This window comes from Magnolia sinica, chromosome 19 (assembly GCF_029962835.1).
Source record: "Magnolia sinica isolate HGM2019 chromosome 19, MsV1, whole genome shotgun sequence".
NCBI lineage: Eukaryota > Viridiplantae > Streptophyta > Magnoliopsida > Magnoliales > Magnoliaceae > Magnolia > Magnolia sinica.
The window spans coordinates 14,163,599-14,180,767 of NC_080591.1; the positions used below are offsets into that span (position 1 = coordinate 14,163,599).

At 39.9% G+C, this 17,169-nt stretch overlaps 1 protein-coding gene across 1 annotated transcript in view; it reads right to left on the reverse strand.

The window, feature by feature from the left end:
• Nucleotides 1-16,336, reverse strand: part of LOC131235469 (magnesium transporter MRS2-F-like) — a 48,597-nt gene extending 32,261 nt beyond the window's left edge. The window contains exon 1 of the mRNA XM_058232654.1: nucleotides 15,785-16,336. Coding sequence (XP_058088637.1) covers nucleotides 15,785-16,180 — 396 coding nt within the window. The 5' untranslated portion in view covers nucleotides 16,181-16,336. The remainder of the gene's footprint in view (nucleotides 1-15,784) is intronic.
• Between the last annotated feature and the right edge of the window lie 833 nt (nucleotides 16,337-17,169).

Genomic DNA, 17,169 nt, shown 5'->3' on the forward strand with positions numbered 1-17,169 from the left:
AACCCTGTTCTTATCTTAACCATTTGTTGGGGCAGAGAAAATGCTGGCCCGCTTAATGTGGATTGCATTTCCTTGCCACTCCAAACACCAAGCTCACTTAGTAGGATTGGGAAGCCTCAGCAACCATGATTTGGAAGGGCCTAACGTTATCTAACCAAGTAACAGGTTTAAACTGTGTTTGGACTGAATTCCTGTAGAAACTTTTCTCGGGGAACAGGTGGGCACTTGGGTGCCACCTCAGATTTAAGCTTGTTGTCTTGTTGGTGGAGTCCTGCAAGACAAACAACCAGAAAATGGAACTGAAATAATGGGAAAATAGTGTCTTGTAAGCATCGTCATCCAAGTAATTGAAGATGGTTATGGATAAACTGTGCACACATTCAATGGGATGATAGCTTTGCATATTACATGGCAAGGTAAATTCTCAAAAGAAGGCAACTGAAACAACCAACAGAGAAATCAAAGAAAACATCACACCTAGGCATGGGCAAGGATGATAGTGCAACCCAGTTATCGAGTCAATGAGATCTCGGCACCGGAATCGCCAAAGAAATGGACATGAGTACACCAACAAGAATAGCTGAGTGTATACAGAGAAATAACTTTATTGATATCAAACTTCTTCTTACAATACTTAAGAAAAACTAACACTTAAAAAATTTCGGAATGCCTACTAGGACCACCCTCCATTTTATAGACCCTAAATGAATCTTTAATGAGAATCCTCCGAACTAAGAGATTGATTTCAAATCAATCTAATTTACTTAAGATGGTTACAAGCCTAATGATAGTAAAAGCAAATCTAGGAAACAATCGTCAAAATCTTCAATCACATCTTTAAATTAGCCCCATATCATCCATCACATCCCTCCATGTCTCCTACAAATAGTAAATTATAACTATTGATATATAGGCCTCAAATCTATAAAGGAATAATCCAAAATCAGTACATTTTAGGCCCTATGGTGGGCCATGGGCTTGCATCATTCTCCACTGGTTAGAAAGAACTCAACTCTAGCTAGTTTGACACTTCATACGAGTAGTAGAGGTTTGGATCCAATGTAGGATTTCACCAAGTATTGCATGTATAAGCCCTGTCAAGTATCAATAGTCTTCATGTGTATCGCTTGTTCAACTTTTTTCTGCTTTTTTTTCAGGAGTTGTTTATCCACATCGATGACTTCATCTTGCAAGTCAAATACCTCACTATGGTACTCGAACAAATCCAACATATTAAAAGTCTGCGAGATTTCTAAGTCATCTGGGAACTCGATCTCATAGGCATTGTCACTCAACTTCCTCTTAACTCAACATGGACCAATCTTTTTATACTTGAGCTTGTTGTAAGTTCCCCTTAGAAACATTTCTTTCTAGAGATAAACCATAACTAAGTCACCTTTTTATATATATTCATGTTGTGATATACATTTATAGCTTCTCGGTATTTGGCTCCACCCCCTTAATATCCTTCTTTTTCTTCTTTCTCTTTCTTCTTTTGAACTTCTTTGTTTCAGACCATTCAATCGGTAGGAGTTAATTGTGTTTGGATTGACTTATTGGGTAATGCCTAAGATTCAACATGTTTGAACCTAGTGGCAAGTCAATATGATACTGAATGTTCCTCACAGGAAGAAGTCCAACTGGGAGTTCTTAAGGCACTAACGGCCTGTTTGAATTAATAAACCAATGGTAAATACAGGGAAAATGGGCAATAATGATTTCCCCAAGTAATTACAACAGCAGTGCCGATGCTTGATTTGACACTAGCTTTTTTCGGCACAAAAACCGATGGTGCTGTGAAATATATGTGGGGCCCACAGTGATATATGTGACTTATCCACACCGTCCATCCATTATCCCAGCTGAAATTAGGGCATCATCCAAAAAGATGAGGAAGATCCAAAGCTCAAGTGGGCCACACCACATGATTTAGGAAATCAAATAACTACCTTTAAAAAAATTTTAGGGCCACTGTTTCCTTTGGTGTGGATCACTTGAGTGTTGGATTGGCCTCATTTTTTGGCTCATGCCTTAAAATGTTATGCTAGAATGGATGGATGGCACAGATACATCATATATATATCACAACAGGGCCCACAAATTTAAAACAGTCCATTTGGACCGGTTTTCCGAGCAGAATTACACATGAATTTTCAAACAGATGTAAAGAGTAATCATTACTCATTTACTGTGTATTTACACTGTATTTGAAAAATCAAACATGCCCAAAGCTTGACAGGGAGGAGTTTCTGCATGAGAGGTGAATCATCCAGCTATTTTGTTTCTTCTTTAGAAATTAAGACAGAGATGATTTCGGTCTCCTTCCTTTCTTCTTCATACTTTTGTACGCTAAGAGTTTTCTGACCCTTCTTTTTATCAGATTTGGGTGTTGTAAGATGTTTCATTGGGTGCAATGTGATTTAACACCATTGTTGACGAAGGGATAGGTGTTAGCCCAAGTCAAGCGCACCATATCTTGGTCCCACAACCACAATCTCCCTAAAAAAAATGTATGCATCCATAGGGATCACATCACACCACACCTCATCCTTGTACTTTATCCAATAAAGAAGGAAACTATGAACTTGGAGTTGACAGAAATTCCACCCCCTTTGTTAAACCAACTGATTTGGTATGGGCGTGGATGCTTATGTTCTTTGAGTGTCAATTTATCCACAATTCCCTATGAAACAATGTTCTCAGTGTTTCTACCAAAATCGTACATATCTTCCCACCAGAAGTGCAACTAGCAAGTGGTGCAGAAGATATTGTATTGCAACCATTGCCCCTCATCAATCACCCGAGATGTCGATAGCATATTCCATTAGATAACCAACGACTCACTCCTATAACCATGCGCATCATCAAAATCTTCCTCAACATCGGCCCAATCTTTATATACATGTTCATCATATTATGTATGATCTTCGGCTTTCATTTGCATGCAATAGAGAGTGTCTTCACCATATTCTTGTTCCTCAGCCAAATTTACTTTAATTATGGATTGATGTTCAAAATAGTGAAAATAACAAAGTCCTGGTTGCCCACACTTAAAACACATGAATGGAGTGTTGTTTTTCCCTGTCTTGGCCCCACTAGCCCCTCATCCATAACCACCTTCTCTCGAGTTGGGGTTTAGCTTCATTATTGGACGTTGGCCCATCGTCCCCTGACATATGGGAGGCCCTGTGGTTAATGTTGCCCCAACATATATAACGGTCCTCATGGGGCACTAAATCATCTATCAAGTGCCCAATTAATTATCTCCACAGCTTTTAATGCCAGTTTGTATACATCTGATATCTTAAAAACATCTTTAAAAAGAAATCCATCTCTAATGTCTAGGTTAAGACCATTAAGATGTCTTGAAATCTTTTGGTCTTCATACTCACTAACCTCTGCCCGTAATGTCAATGTATGGAACTCCTCAATGTATTCACTTACCAATTTGTTCCCTTAGGGGGTGTTTGTCTTTTCAATTACATTTACACTTTTGAAGAGTAAAATAACTACATAATTACACCTCGAAAACAATGTCCAAAGCATGAAATCAAGAGGGATTGGGTACCGTTAAAATCTGTGGGTCCCAAAGTAATGTATGTGTGTGATCCACACAGTCCATCTGTTTTACAATCTCATTTTAGGGCATGAGCCAAAAAAAGAGACAAATTGGAAGATCAAGTGGACCACAACATAGGAAACAAGGGGGTCAATGATGTCCACCATTCAAAATTGAAACCTTCCCAGGGCCCACAGGGATGTGTATCTATAATCCAACCTATTCATAAGATCACACTGATATGTATGAAGGGTATACACAAATATCAGCTTGATCCAAAACTTTTGTGGCCCCTAAGCAATTTTCAATGTTAGGCATTCACTTACCACCATTTCCTATGGTGTGGTCCACTTGAGCTTTAGATCCACTTCATTTTTGGGCTCATGCCCTAAAATGAGCTGGAGAAATGGATGGATGACATGGATAAGATACATACATCATAGTGGGCCCCACATTTTTAACATGTGGAAATTGTGCGAATTTATTCACAAGCAAGCTCCTTGTCAACATCGACCTCGGGACCACTGCCGCATTTACATGGGTAAATAATCATAACTCATTTACCATGAATTACACACATAAATGAAAAATCAAACACCCCCTTAATGTAAATTGCAACATCTTTAATAGAGGTCATGAGTATAATTCACAGGCAGGAACTTCCTTTTTAATTTATTTTTCATTTTTTTGAATTTACTTTCTCCTTACCTTAATGGATTCGTTTAGTTTGAAATTGTCTCACCATGCTAACGTGTGACCGGAAAACTTCATAGCTACTAACTTAACCTTCTGATTGTCCCCAATTTCCATGTACTCAAATACCTTTTCCACCTTACTTAGCCAATCAATGAAGTCGTCAATATACAAATGACCAAGGATTTCTAGAATTTCTACCTTAATTCTGGGTTCTCTATCATGTTCTAACAACCGAAGAATTCGATTATTAGTCTCTTCACAAGCCAACGTTGTCCATTGTTGGTTAGGACCATTGTGGGGACCCCCCCCCCCCCCCCCCCCGGCACATTTCCACGTACTCCAACTTCGGTCTTTGGATTCTCTCCATGCCAGAGCTCTCCCGCTTGACTAGTGAAATTGCCTACCATCTGCTTGAGTTGATCTACTCTCTTTGAGAGTGTGCGGATCAATTGGATTATTTGTGCAAACTCTTCCTTAGTCACCCCCTTCGAATCCATTAGGAGACAACGTAGAGTCGAAAATCATTGAAGATGACTCGCTCTGATACTAAAATGGTACAACTCAGTTATCAAGTCAATGAGATATCGACACCCAAATCGCAAAAGAAATGGACAAGAGTACACACACAAAAATAGTTGAGTGGAGAGGGAGAAATAACTTTATTAATATTAAACCTCTTCTTACAATACTTATGAAAAACTCACGCTTGAAAAAATTTAGAATGCCTACCTCCTTTTACAAACCTTAAATGAATCTTTAATGAAAATCCCCCCCAACTAAGAGATTGATTTGAAATCAATTATAGTTGATTTCAAATCGATCTAATTTACCTAAGATGGTAAGAAACCTAATAATAGTAAAAGTAAATCTTGGAAATAATACTCAAAATCTTTAATCACATCTTTAAATCAACCCCATATCATCCATCACATCCTCCCGTATCATCCATCACATCCCCCCATATCTCCCACAAATAGTAAATTGTAGCTCTTGATATTTAAGCCCAAATACATACTAAATAGTCCAAAATCTGCACATGTTGGGTCCTACTATGGACTGTGGGCCTACATCAGATGATTAGAACAACAGAAGAACCTTTCATGCACAATTATTTAGTCTCTTCTATTCATAAAAAGAAAATAATTGTTAGGTTTCTTTAGAAAAATCCTAAATGGAGTATTAGACAAAACCGATTTAAGGGATAACAACCAACTCTATTGGTTGCCGAGGAATGAAAAATAAATGCAAAAAATGAAGGAAAAGGAATCCAAAAAATTGTCCTTGTTGACCATATGTCGAACAAATAAGTGGCTAGAATTTAAAAGAAAATAATTTTTAGGATTGATCCAACAAATATCCAATACATATTGCATATTGTGATTTGGCCTCCATCCTACCCTCTATGCCAAAAATATGATCATTGATTTATACCATTGATGAGGTGGGCCCCAATTTAGATAGCCCATAGCCCAAAATCACTCCAATCAATCAATCAAAAACCATGCAGATTTTTTCCACCATGGATGGTCATCAATGCTTTTCTTTCCTCCCATCAAAATGCAAAGGAGTAGGTTAAGATCAGCCTATCACCAAGCAAATTAACTTTCATGCCATGAGAAATCCATAGCAAGATCCTTTTTTAAAGGGTAACTCAATCCATGGCAAGATTCACTAAATGGATGGTTTAGATTGATAAAGATGGGGCCCACTTAATCATTCCTCAGTGACTAAGGGTATCAATATGGAATCTACCAAATCTTGCTATGGTTTAAGCAAAAACCTAAGAGGTATTGCAATGTACACTACGGGACCAAAGAGTTTGTACATTACATTAGGGTTTTCAGTTTGTACAGATGGGGTCCATGGTCCAGTTATCCAAACTACTGACATGATGGGCCTCGGTTTGGATGGCCCATGCACCAAAAGTTCCACATATTGGAAGATCCTGCCTAAGGAATATTTGCCCTTTTTTAAGTTGATATTGTATTTTCTTTCTCAACCATTTACTTGTTTTGTCACCTATTGAAGGGTAAAGATTTTTCCATTTGGGAGACTTTTTATGCATGGGTCCTCCACAGTGGACCCTACATTATTAATGATTTGGACCAATAAACGACAGGCCCCACTAATGCAAACCCAAAGGATGCAAAGGAAAATGAAAATTATGCGAGAACCCACAACCCTTTAGTTAAGAAGTAGTGCTCCACCCACCCCCTTCCAAGCAAATAACACGAAAGACTCAAAGCCATTTTATTTGCCAATGCATCTTAATATCACACGTCCAGTAAGGAGGTTTCATCTTAGGCTAAAGATAAAAGAAAGGAAGCCCTAATTAATGAGAAGAGTACAATACCCTTGAAGTTCAGTACAACCTTACAGGCCTTCTGTTAATTAGGAATAACTCATTCAAACAACATTGAAATTGCATGATCTTGGGCATTTCAAAGCTGACTCAATATGCTAATTAGGAATAACTCATTCAAACAACATTGAATTGCATGATCTTGAGCATTTCAAAGCTGACTCAATATGCTATCAAACGGGACCAACTTTGCATATCATTTGATGCCCAAAAAGTGGTCAACCAAAAAGTGATGAAAATACAAAAGGGAAATTATTAAATAAACCATGACTAAATATAACCTAAAACTACAAATGCTATGAATTAAGAGCCATTTGATTGATCTAATCAGCGCCACAATGTAAGTTGATTGTTGATCTTATCACATGTATCATTAGACCATTGATTTGGTACAGATCATCAATCAAGGCAATTTTAATGCTTGGAGGACCCTTGATCAACTAGCTTGTGTGGCCTTCCGGTTGCACCAGTTTCACAAAAGTCTAATACTAGTAGAGAAAGTTGATCAATCAATCTGTGCAATTCTGTAACTGTTAGGAAATCTTCTACCTGGAAGCGATTCCTTGGATCCAACGGTAGCGGAAGATGGAGCCTCTAATGTTGGATCTTCTCAGATGCATCTCATGTCTCAAGAAGAATGTTACACCACTTTCACTAATGTAAGAAGAGGTCTAAAGGAACTCTCTTGTTCAAGCAAGATCCACACTATAAATCATGTGGCAAATAATGGAACACGACTTCTTCTCCTTTCTAGTTGATCTCTCTACACTTCATGAGTTGGTGCTTGAAAATCTATTTGATCTCTTTTTTTAAAATCTGGTCAAGAATCCTTGGAACATTTTATAGAAAATGCAGCCACGACAGTTATCAAACCGTAAGAGAAAACTGCTTATGCAGTTTGGAAACTGCCAAAGTAATGGGTAGTCGATTACCCTGTACCACATCCCATCTCTCAATCTACTAGGGTGAGGCCCACTTGGACGACCCACCTTGCAGTTACAATAACCATAATAGAAAACAAAATAAAATTTGATGAGAGGAACTAAGATTGTAAGACCCGTAACAGAAAATAGTTGTAAGACCCGTGACAGAAAAAGTTGTAAGACCCGTGACCCCGAAATCTGGTTTGTACACTGGATAGCCGTTGACTATAAGTCCATTGGCCTCGAGAATGTTTTGACTTGATCATAATGTTGTTTTGTTATCAAGCCGCAAGCCGTATTTCAACCCGATGTCCGAATTTAAGATATGGACTTAAAATTAAACAATCTGAGAAATGACAATTATGTCCTTATTTTATCTGGCGAAGCCCCACCATCGAGTTTTCAAAATCCGTTAGGTCTGAGAGCCTAACCGTTGTAACCATAGTCGAGTTACGGAGTTAATGGCGAAAACGGCATGTCAATAGGACACCCGGAGTGTAAGTTATGCATAGATATGTACATGTATATTTTGAGAAAATATACTCAAATAACCTCGATGTTTTTAAACTCCTTGGAATACGTTAGTTCCAACTACTTAACTAACATTGTTATATTGCCACTATACGCTTAAACTTTTCAAAATCATCACAAAACATTCCATAACCCTTTAAAACCAATTTCAAGTCCACACATATGAAAACCCTCTTGCAGGATTTTATTTTTCAACACTCTTTCTTGTTGAATGTGAAGTTGAGAAGAAGAAGAAGAAGAAGAAGAAGAAAAGGAAATAGAAGCTGAGATTGCAAGTCACTCCTTTGATAGTTCCAGGTGAGTGTATAGATTAGGAGCACGTATATGTGTACGTTGAGGTTTTCTTCAAAACCCTATCGCTGGAATTTCTATTTTAAAATTAAATAATTGCTGGATTTTCTGTTTTAGGGTTAGGGTTTCGCTGGATTTTCATTTAGGGTTAGAAGATTGCTGAAATTTCTGTTTTAAAGTTAAATAATTGCTGGATTTTCTGTTTTAGGGTTAGGTTTTCGCTGGATTTTCATGAAATTTCTGTTTTAAGGTTAAATAATTGCTGGATTGTCTGTTTTAGCGTTAGGTTTTCGCTGGATTTGTATTTAGGGTTAATAGATTGCTGGATTTTCTTTCAAAACCCTATAGAAAACTAGTTTTGCTGATTTAAATTCGTTAGGTTATTGCTGGACTTTCTTAAGGTTATGGCTAATTAGATGAAAGTGGATTTTCTACGTTAGTTGACTAGGTTATTAATGGTTGATTAGATGAAAGTCATACGTATTTCTAACGGGTTCTCTCTGTCCCTTACAAACAGGTTCTCTCTTTGTCCCTTACATCCGCCTGCTATCTGTTTGACAAATTATTTCAAAGAAATATCCTACATCTTTTTAATGTAGTTGCTTCTTGAGAAAAAGCATGCTTGTAGCATGAAGTCTTATAGCAGAATAAATCCCGGATTGGAATTAGATTGGCTAAGTCATGTGCATATCATATGCATGACTCATAGTTGTTGTATCATTGCATGCTTGAGAGTGAATGATTCATATCATGATATAGTGATCATGGTGGGTTGTGGTGCAACACACGATGCGTCTATGATGAGTATGTAAACCGTCTAGATACATGATGTATTACATGAGACCCTTATGAGGAATTTAAATGTGGTACTTAAATGTATGAGGAGACCATATGAGGAAGGTCGTCCTATGTTTGCCTTGAAAACCATGACATATTATGCTTGTATGTGGACTTATGCATATGGTAATTGTAAATGCGATGAAACATACTTTGTGAGTTGGACACCACACCGGAAATGTGTAATTCGACAGGACATGATTAGAGGATCCATGGGTGAAAGTCCCTAAACCCCGATTGGTACCATTGGGAGCGACCAATGCTTAGACCGGGTGGAAGAATAGAGCGCTGGAATGCCGAAATACCAATGTAGGCAGCGACTCCCACCGACGCGTGTCGATTGGTTGAGAGGTTTGACCTGACCTGCTTATGAGCAAGCAAAGATAGGTTGTGTGTGACGAGCTCGTAAATTGTCCATTATCGTTTTGCCAGGCGACTTATTACTTCTCGCTGTTGAACAGGTTTAACACAAGTGGGTTAAACTAGTTCGGCCCGTGAACTATGTAGTCCCACCTCTGTAGTTGACCACGGTGGAAAAGTCTACACAAGTGGGTAGTAATCATATGCGAGTCCCACCTCTGTTTTAGACCCTAGTGATCCAATTGAGAAATGTGGAAAGTTGTGGAAACGTTGAAAGAGTAGGCATTGTATCTTTATTTTATTGTTATCGAGCCAGAAAACATGTGCATTAGAGGAGCATGACATGAAACATGCATTTTCACTGCGCACACGCACTCACTGGGCTTAGTAGCTCAAGCTTTCCTTTCTATTTTTTTTTTGTTACAGGTGAGAGTAGGGAGCTGCAGGAGTAGAGGCTACAGACTCCAGTTGTCCTTTTTGTTTTATACATATCAGTGTATATTTTTTTTTGTAATACCCTGAATATGTACATCAGGTATAGTAAATATGATATGGTTTATGTTTTGTTTTTGCCATGATGTGCTCAGTTGTACACAATAACATATGTTGAATATGATGAAATTTTGAGACATGCATGCTTGTTGTCTTTACTTTCAGAAATCCTCCTTGTGGAGCCCCGCTTATGGGACTTAGGATGTGATAGTTGGAAGTCCCAAAATCGGAGTTCTACGGAGGCTGTCAACCAAAATTTGGTGTCCCGTAATCATGGATTACCAACACTAGATTTAGGGTCGTGACAAAGATACGATGTTGCAACATGTGAGAGAGCATTTTCAGCATATCCACAACAAATGGTTACATGAATATCCATCAACACTGTCCAAACAATGTTGGGGAACTGCGGAAGCACACAGAGTTGAATCAAGCAAGGTATTCCAATCGCACAACCAAGTTCAAACACAAACAAACCGAATTTAACGTGGAAAAACCATTACGAGAAAAAAACCACGGCACAAAGCAACAGTAATGCACTATGAAAGCAGAAAATTACAAGTGATAGAGATTTCCCGATTTGAACAAGCCTCGAATCTCCCCAAGCTATGCACATGAAACCCTAAACGAATTAGAAAGTCCTCCTCTCCTAAATCTCAATTACACCCATATATATAACATGCATAAGAATCACAATCGAAATGGGAAACAGATCCCGCACTTACACAATTCTGCGTATACGCTTGATGGCACTTCGATGGCATCGAACACCTTCGATGCCATCGAGGAATGCACTAAAACATTCCGACGATAAAACATGGAATTTCTAGATTTTTCCAATGGCATCGATGTCTGCTCAATGGCATCGAACTATCTGTCGATGGCATCGACAAACCCTACTATTTATAAATTTAAGACATCAACAACAATCTCCACCATGTCTTCAATATTCAATCTTCAATCTTCATAGTTTCTTGTCATCATCTCTAATTCTGCCTTGCATCATATCTCCACCATCGCTTCTCGTGCATACTCCGTCTTTCATTTACGCTTTCGCCGAGCTCAGAGAAGTTGCACAAAACTTGAACTTCTCAGTGGGAACCACCTTAGTGAGCGTGTCGGCCGGATTCATACTGGTGTGAATTTTCTCTAAAGTTACGCCTCCTTTCTCGAGTACCCGTTAGATAAAATGGTGACGCACATCAATATGTTTAGTACATGAGTGATAAACAAAAAATTTAGCCAAATTAATCATGCTCTCGCTGTCACAATTAACCGACACAGCCTCCTGCTGAAGACCCAACTGATTTACCATCCCTCTCAACCAAACACCTTCCTTGAATGCTTCGATCACCGCCATATACTCAGCTTCGATTGTGAAAAGAGCCACCACAGACTGAAGCTTTACATCCAGCTGATCACTCCACCCGCTAGCACAAACGAGTAACCGGAAGTTGACATTCTACTGTCCACACTGACCGCATAATCAGAATCCACATAATCTACTAACTTAACCCCTAATTTCTTAAAAGATAAGACGCAGTGCGTACCTCGAATATATCAAAATAGCCATTTCATTGCCTCCCGGTGTTGCTTGTCAGGGTTGGACATGTATCTACTAACAGCACCAACCGCATGTGAAATATCTGATCTAGTATAGACCATAGCATACATCAAGCTGCCAACTACACTCGAATAAGGCACACAAGACATAACTTGTTTTGCTTCATCTGTTTTAGGACATTGTTCCAAAGAAAGCTTGAAGTAAGCCGTGTGGGGAATGCTGACTGGCTTTGCCTTGTACATCCCATACTTAATCAATACATTCTCAAAGTATTCCGCCTGAGATAATCATATCCTGCTCCTTTTCTTGTATCTGTGTATATCAATACCGAGAACCATCTTTACAACCCCTAGATCTTTCATCTCGAATGTTTCTAATAACTGAGTCTTCAGTAAGTCGATCTCAGATATGTTGTGACTGGTAATAAACATGTCATCAACGTACAAAACCAGGATAATGAATTTGCCATTACTCGGTGTTTTGTAATAGACACAGTGATCATATTAACTCCTATTAAACTTCTGACTCACCATGAAAGAATCAAACTTTTTGTACCACTACCTAGGTGACTGTTCGAGGCCGTACAACGACCTCTTTAACCTGCAAACCTTGTTCTCTGCCCCTTGTATTTTGAAACCTTCTGGTTGCTTCATGTAGATCTACTCTTCCAATTCCCTATGCACGAAAGTAGTCTTTACATCCATTTGTTCCAACTCGAGATCGTATTGGGCAAACCAACGCCAACACAAATCTAATAGATACTTGCTTCATCACAGGTGCGAATATCTCAATGAAGTCCACGCCTTCTCTCTGAGCATATCCCTTCGCTACCAACCTTGCCTTGTATCTATCATTTTTCTTCTTGAAGATCCACTTGTACCCGATCACTTTACAGCCAAAGGGAAACTCCACCAGCTTCCACGTCTAATTCTTGTACAAGGAGTCCATCTCATCATCCATCACTGCTTTTCACTTTTCGGCATTTGGCTCATCAAGAGCCTCTTGAAGAGTAAACGAATCCCCCTCATCCCTGATGAGGGCAAAAGTGACGTTTGAGTCATCCCTGTATCTCGCCGGTAACCTGCAATCCCGCAGCAGATTCATTCTCATAGGTGGCTGTTCCACCTGCTCTTATGCCTCTATCTGCGTCTCTATAATAGCTTAAGTATCATTTGTGTCCACCTGAACGTCCACAACTAACTTATTCAATTCCTCATGCTCATCCTTACGAAACAAGGATCCTTTGTCGAATTTAACATCGCAACTAAGGATAATTTTCCGTGTAACCCGGTCATATAGCTTGTATCCCTTCACACCACCACTATAGCCGACAAAGATGTACTTCTTTGCTCTTTGGTCTAGCTTATCTCTCTCAACAAATGGTATCAACAGATGGTACATGAGAGTAAGCATCATAACCAAACACATGTAGTCCCGAGTAGTCTACCTGCTAACCAGTCCACACTTCCTCTGGAATTTTACATTCAATAGCTGTAGAAAGGGACTGATTCACCAAGTAACAAGCCGTGTTAACTGCCTCAGTCCATAGTTCCTTGCCCAACTCAACACTACTAATCATGCATTGGGCCCTCTCCAAGAGAGTCTGATTCATCCGCTCAGCCAAACCGTTTTGCTTTCGTGTGTGGCGCATTGTGTTGTGCCTCGCGATCCCTTCACCCTTGCGATATTGATTGAATTCCTTTGAAGTGAATTCCCCACCGTTATCTGTCCTTAGTACCTTCACCTTTCGCCCTGTCTATTTTTCCATCATCGCCTTCCATTGCTTGAAGTTGGTAAAAACATCAGATTTATTTTTCATAAAATAAGCCCACACTTTCCTGGAATAGTCGCCAATGAACATGATGAACCATGACGACCCTTCACTAGAAACCACGAGCACCGGCCCCCATACATCAGAATGCACATAATCAAGAACACCATTCATGCCCCGCTCGCTCATGTGGCCCAAAGTGCACACTACTTACGTGTAGACGTGGAATCCGCTGCAGACGTTGCAACTCTACCCGATGACATACTCACGATCAAGCTGTAAAGATTTCCATTCCTTTGTGCCTTCATGACTATCAATGCCCCTTTTGAGATTTTAAGGACACGATCAAACCCGGTGAATTTACATCCAAGTCCCTCGAGTGCTCCAAGAAATATCAGGCTCTTCCTTAGCTCAGGAACGTGTCTCACCTCGGTCAGGATACGCTCCATACCATCAAACATTTTCATGTGCACTAATCCAATACCAACTACTTCACGGGCATTATCATTGCCCATAAAGACCTGGCCACCATCGCACTCACTGTAACTGATGAACTAACTCCGGTGAGTCCTATGGTACAAAGCTCCCGTATTTAAAATCCCTTCACCATCGAAATACCCGGATTTTGATGCGGTCAGCACGTCACTACAGTTCATCTCCTCACCGGATTCTTCCGTGTTAGCCTCCTTGAAATAACCCTTTAAATTCTCTTTTCTAGTCTTAGGATTTGTACAATCCTTCTTCATGTGCCCAGACATCCCATAATTCCAACACTTCAACTTCCCTTGCCCTTGCCCTTGGATTTGGATCTCGATCGAGAAGATCCATTGTCCCGCTCAAAATTTTGCCCCCTTATAACCAATGCATTTGTAGAGGCATCCACGTCACCGTTTTTCTTTCTCATCGCCTTCAACTGAAGGGCTGAGATAACAGTTTCAATGCTAATGGTGGATTTACTGGTACACAACGAGTCCTTAAACGACTCATACGAACCCAGGAGAATTCAATAGGATGTATGCCTGATCCTCATCTTTCATTGTCTCCTCCACATCCAGCAATTTGCAAATCAACTTGTTGAAATTACTAATGTAGGCCTCAACATCGGCCCCATCTGCCATCTTATGGTTGAACAATTGAAGCTTCAAGTACAAGTGATTTTCAAGAGATTTTTTTGCTTAGATGTTCTCTAATTTCGCCCATGTACTTGCTGCAGTTTTCTCTCTCATGACATTATAGAGAACCTCATCCGTTAGGCACAATTGGATAGAGGTTTTCGCTTTCTTATTCATCTGGTTCCATTAATCATGTTGCTTCTCAAGGAGAGCATCGTCCAATCCTTGTTGAACTAAGAGACCGATCATCTTAACCTTCCACAGTTCAAAATTATTTTTCTAGGAATATTTTTCAATATCTAACTTCGGGTTATATGCCATTGATACTATGCTTTTAGATTCAAACTACTTCCCAATGTTAGCTCTGACACCACTTGCTAGGGAACCGCGGAGGCACACAGAGTTGAATCAAGCAAAGTACTCCAATCGCACAACCAAGTTCAAACACAACCAAACCGAATTTAACGTGGAAAAACTCTTATGGGAAAAAACCATGGCACAAAGCGACAGTAATGCACTATGAAAGCAAAAAATTACAAGCGATAGAGATTACCCAATTCGAACAAGCCTTGAATCTCCCCAAGCTATGCACTTGAAACCCTAGAACAAATCAGAAAGCCCTCTTCTCTCCCAAATCCAGATTACACTCATATATATATCATGCATGAGAATCACAATCGAAATAGGAAACAAATCCCGCACTTACGCAATTTTGCGTATACGCTCGATGGCACCTTTGATGGCACTTCAATGGCATCGACAGATCATCAATGGCATCGAACACCTTCGATGCTATCAAGGAATGCACTAAAACATTCCAGCGATAAAACATGGAATTTCCAGATTTTTCCGATGGCATCGAGCATCCGTCGATGGCATCGATGTCTGCTCAATGGCATCGAATTGTCTATCAATGGCATCGACAGACCCTGCTGTTTACAAATTTAAGACATCAACAACAAACAATTGGCTCGATTGCAGATGGAGAGCATAGAAACTGCACTGACAGAATGATCCTCACCTCCATATTTGAGGACATCAAATGTGCGGTCAAAAAGAAAACAATCAACGGTTTAAACTCAACACGGGAAATTGACCAGTTAAGAACCCCAGATCAATCTGATTTTTTGAGATGTGCTCCAAGCACAATGACCCCATCATGTGGGTGGCCTGGATTTAGACACATGCATGCCATGTACACAACAGACGGGTTAAAATGCTGCCTCGAAGAGTAACAAACTAAAGCCCTAGCCTAGGTCAAAGCCATCAATTTGGGAAATTTCTACCTGTTGAGGCGTCCTGTGAAGATTCAACAGATGGTACTGTAGATCCTCGACAAGAGCCGAAACCAACGGGCTCTTCGAACTCAGCACGAACACCTCCGTAGCAGTGATGATGGCCTTGATGTCCTCCAGATTGACGACGATAGCCCGCTCCCTCCCGAGCACCGTTGATGGATACAACAGCATGGGATCGAGGATCCTGAGATCACGGGCCGGCAGGCCCGTCCGCCGCATGATCGAGTACTTCCCGACCTCTTCGAGGTGGGTCTCACCGGAATCCGAGACCACGATCCAAGCCTTGGTCCCTGCAGACTTCCGCCGCGTTTGCTGCTGCGACGGCAGCAATGGCGAGACGGGAGTGATCCGATCGGCTCTTATGGAGATATCCCGAAATCTCATTTTCTAAGGTTTGGGATTTTTTAATCGGCATTTGAAGGGTTGGGGTGATAAAGCCTCGGGGGTTTTATGGTCTGAAGACTGTGAAGACTATCTCAGGAAGGTTTATCAAAGCGATTAATTGTAGAATATTCGAGTCTCAACGGTCTTTTTTTTTTTTTTTTTCCCGCGGAGCAGTTGGGAGGAGCAGATGGAAATCTTTGATGCTCTGGCGGAGTCTGTGGTTCATACGCATGTACTCATAAACTGTACTCGTGTAATATCATCAACTCAAAGTTAAACGGTAAAAATAGTGGGACGCTCATTAGATGGGCTGGGAAAAAGAATCAGACTTAATTGAAGTCTTCACTGGCTGTTTAGCAGACATCTAATTAACGGTTCACTGTTATTTAACGGTCTAAATTCAATATATCTACACACATACACAGGATAACCTATTTCAATCCGAACCATTCATTCAATCATACAACTAGGAGCAATTCATGGAGCAGGAATCACGGAGATCAGATGATCCTGACCCTTTGAATGGAGTCAATTTGTTACAACTGCCCATTATTTACAAGCCATAAATCAGATGGCTAGATTCATTAAATCCAAGTGTTATTTAAGAATCATAAGAAAGACAAACTAGGATCTATCTAATAAATGTTTTAAGATAATGTTTGGATTAATTTTGTTTTTTAGGGTCAATTCTCACTGACTATTCTGATGCCATTGACAGGTAGCTTAAGATCACACTACTGGCGGAAACTTAATTCTGCTCGGGTGGTGGACTCTCGGGAGTTTCAACACCCGGTCAACGGTTCGAGTATCCATAGGTGGTGAAATTCCACTAGCGTGGGTGTGCGGGGTGTGCGTGTGTGAAAAAAAAAAAAAAATCACTCCATTGGCTGGAATTTGGCACATATCTTACTTTTAATTTTACGAATGAATGAACGGCTCCCATGACTTATTTCTATTTGTAATGAATGAATAAACAGCTTGGATGGAAA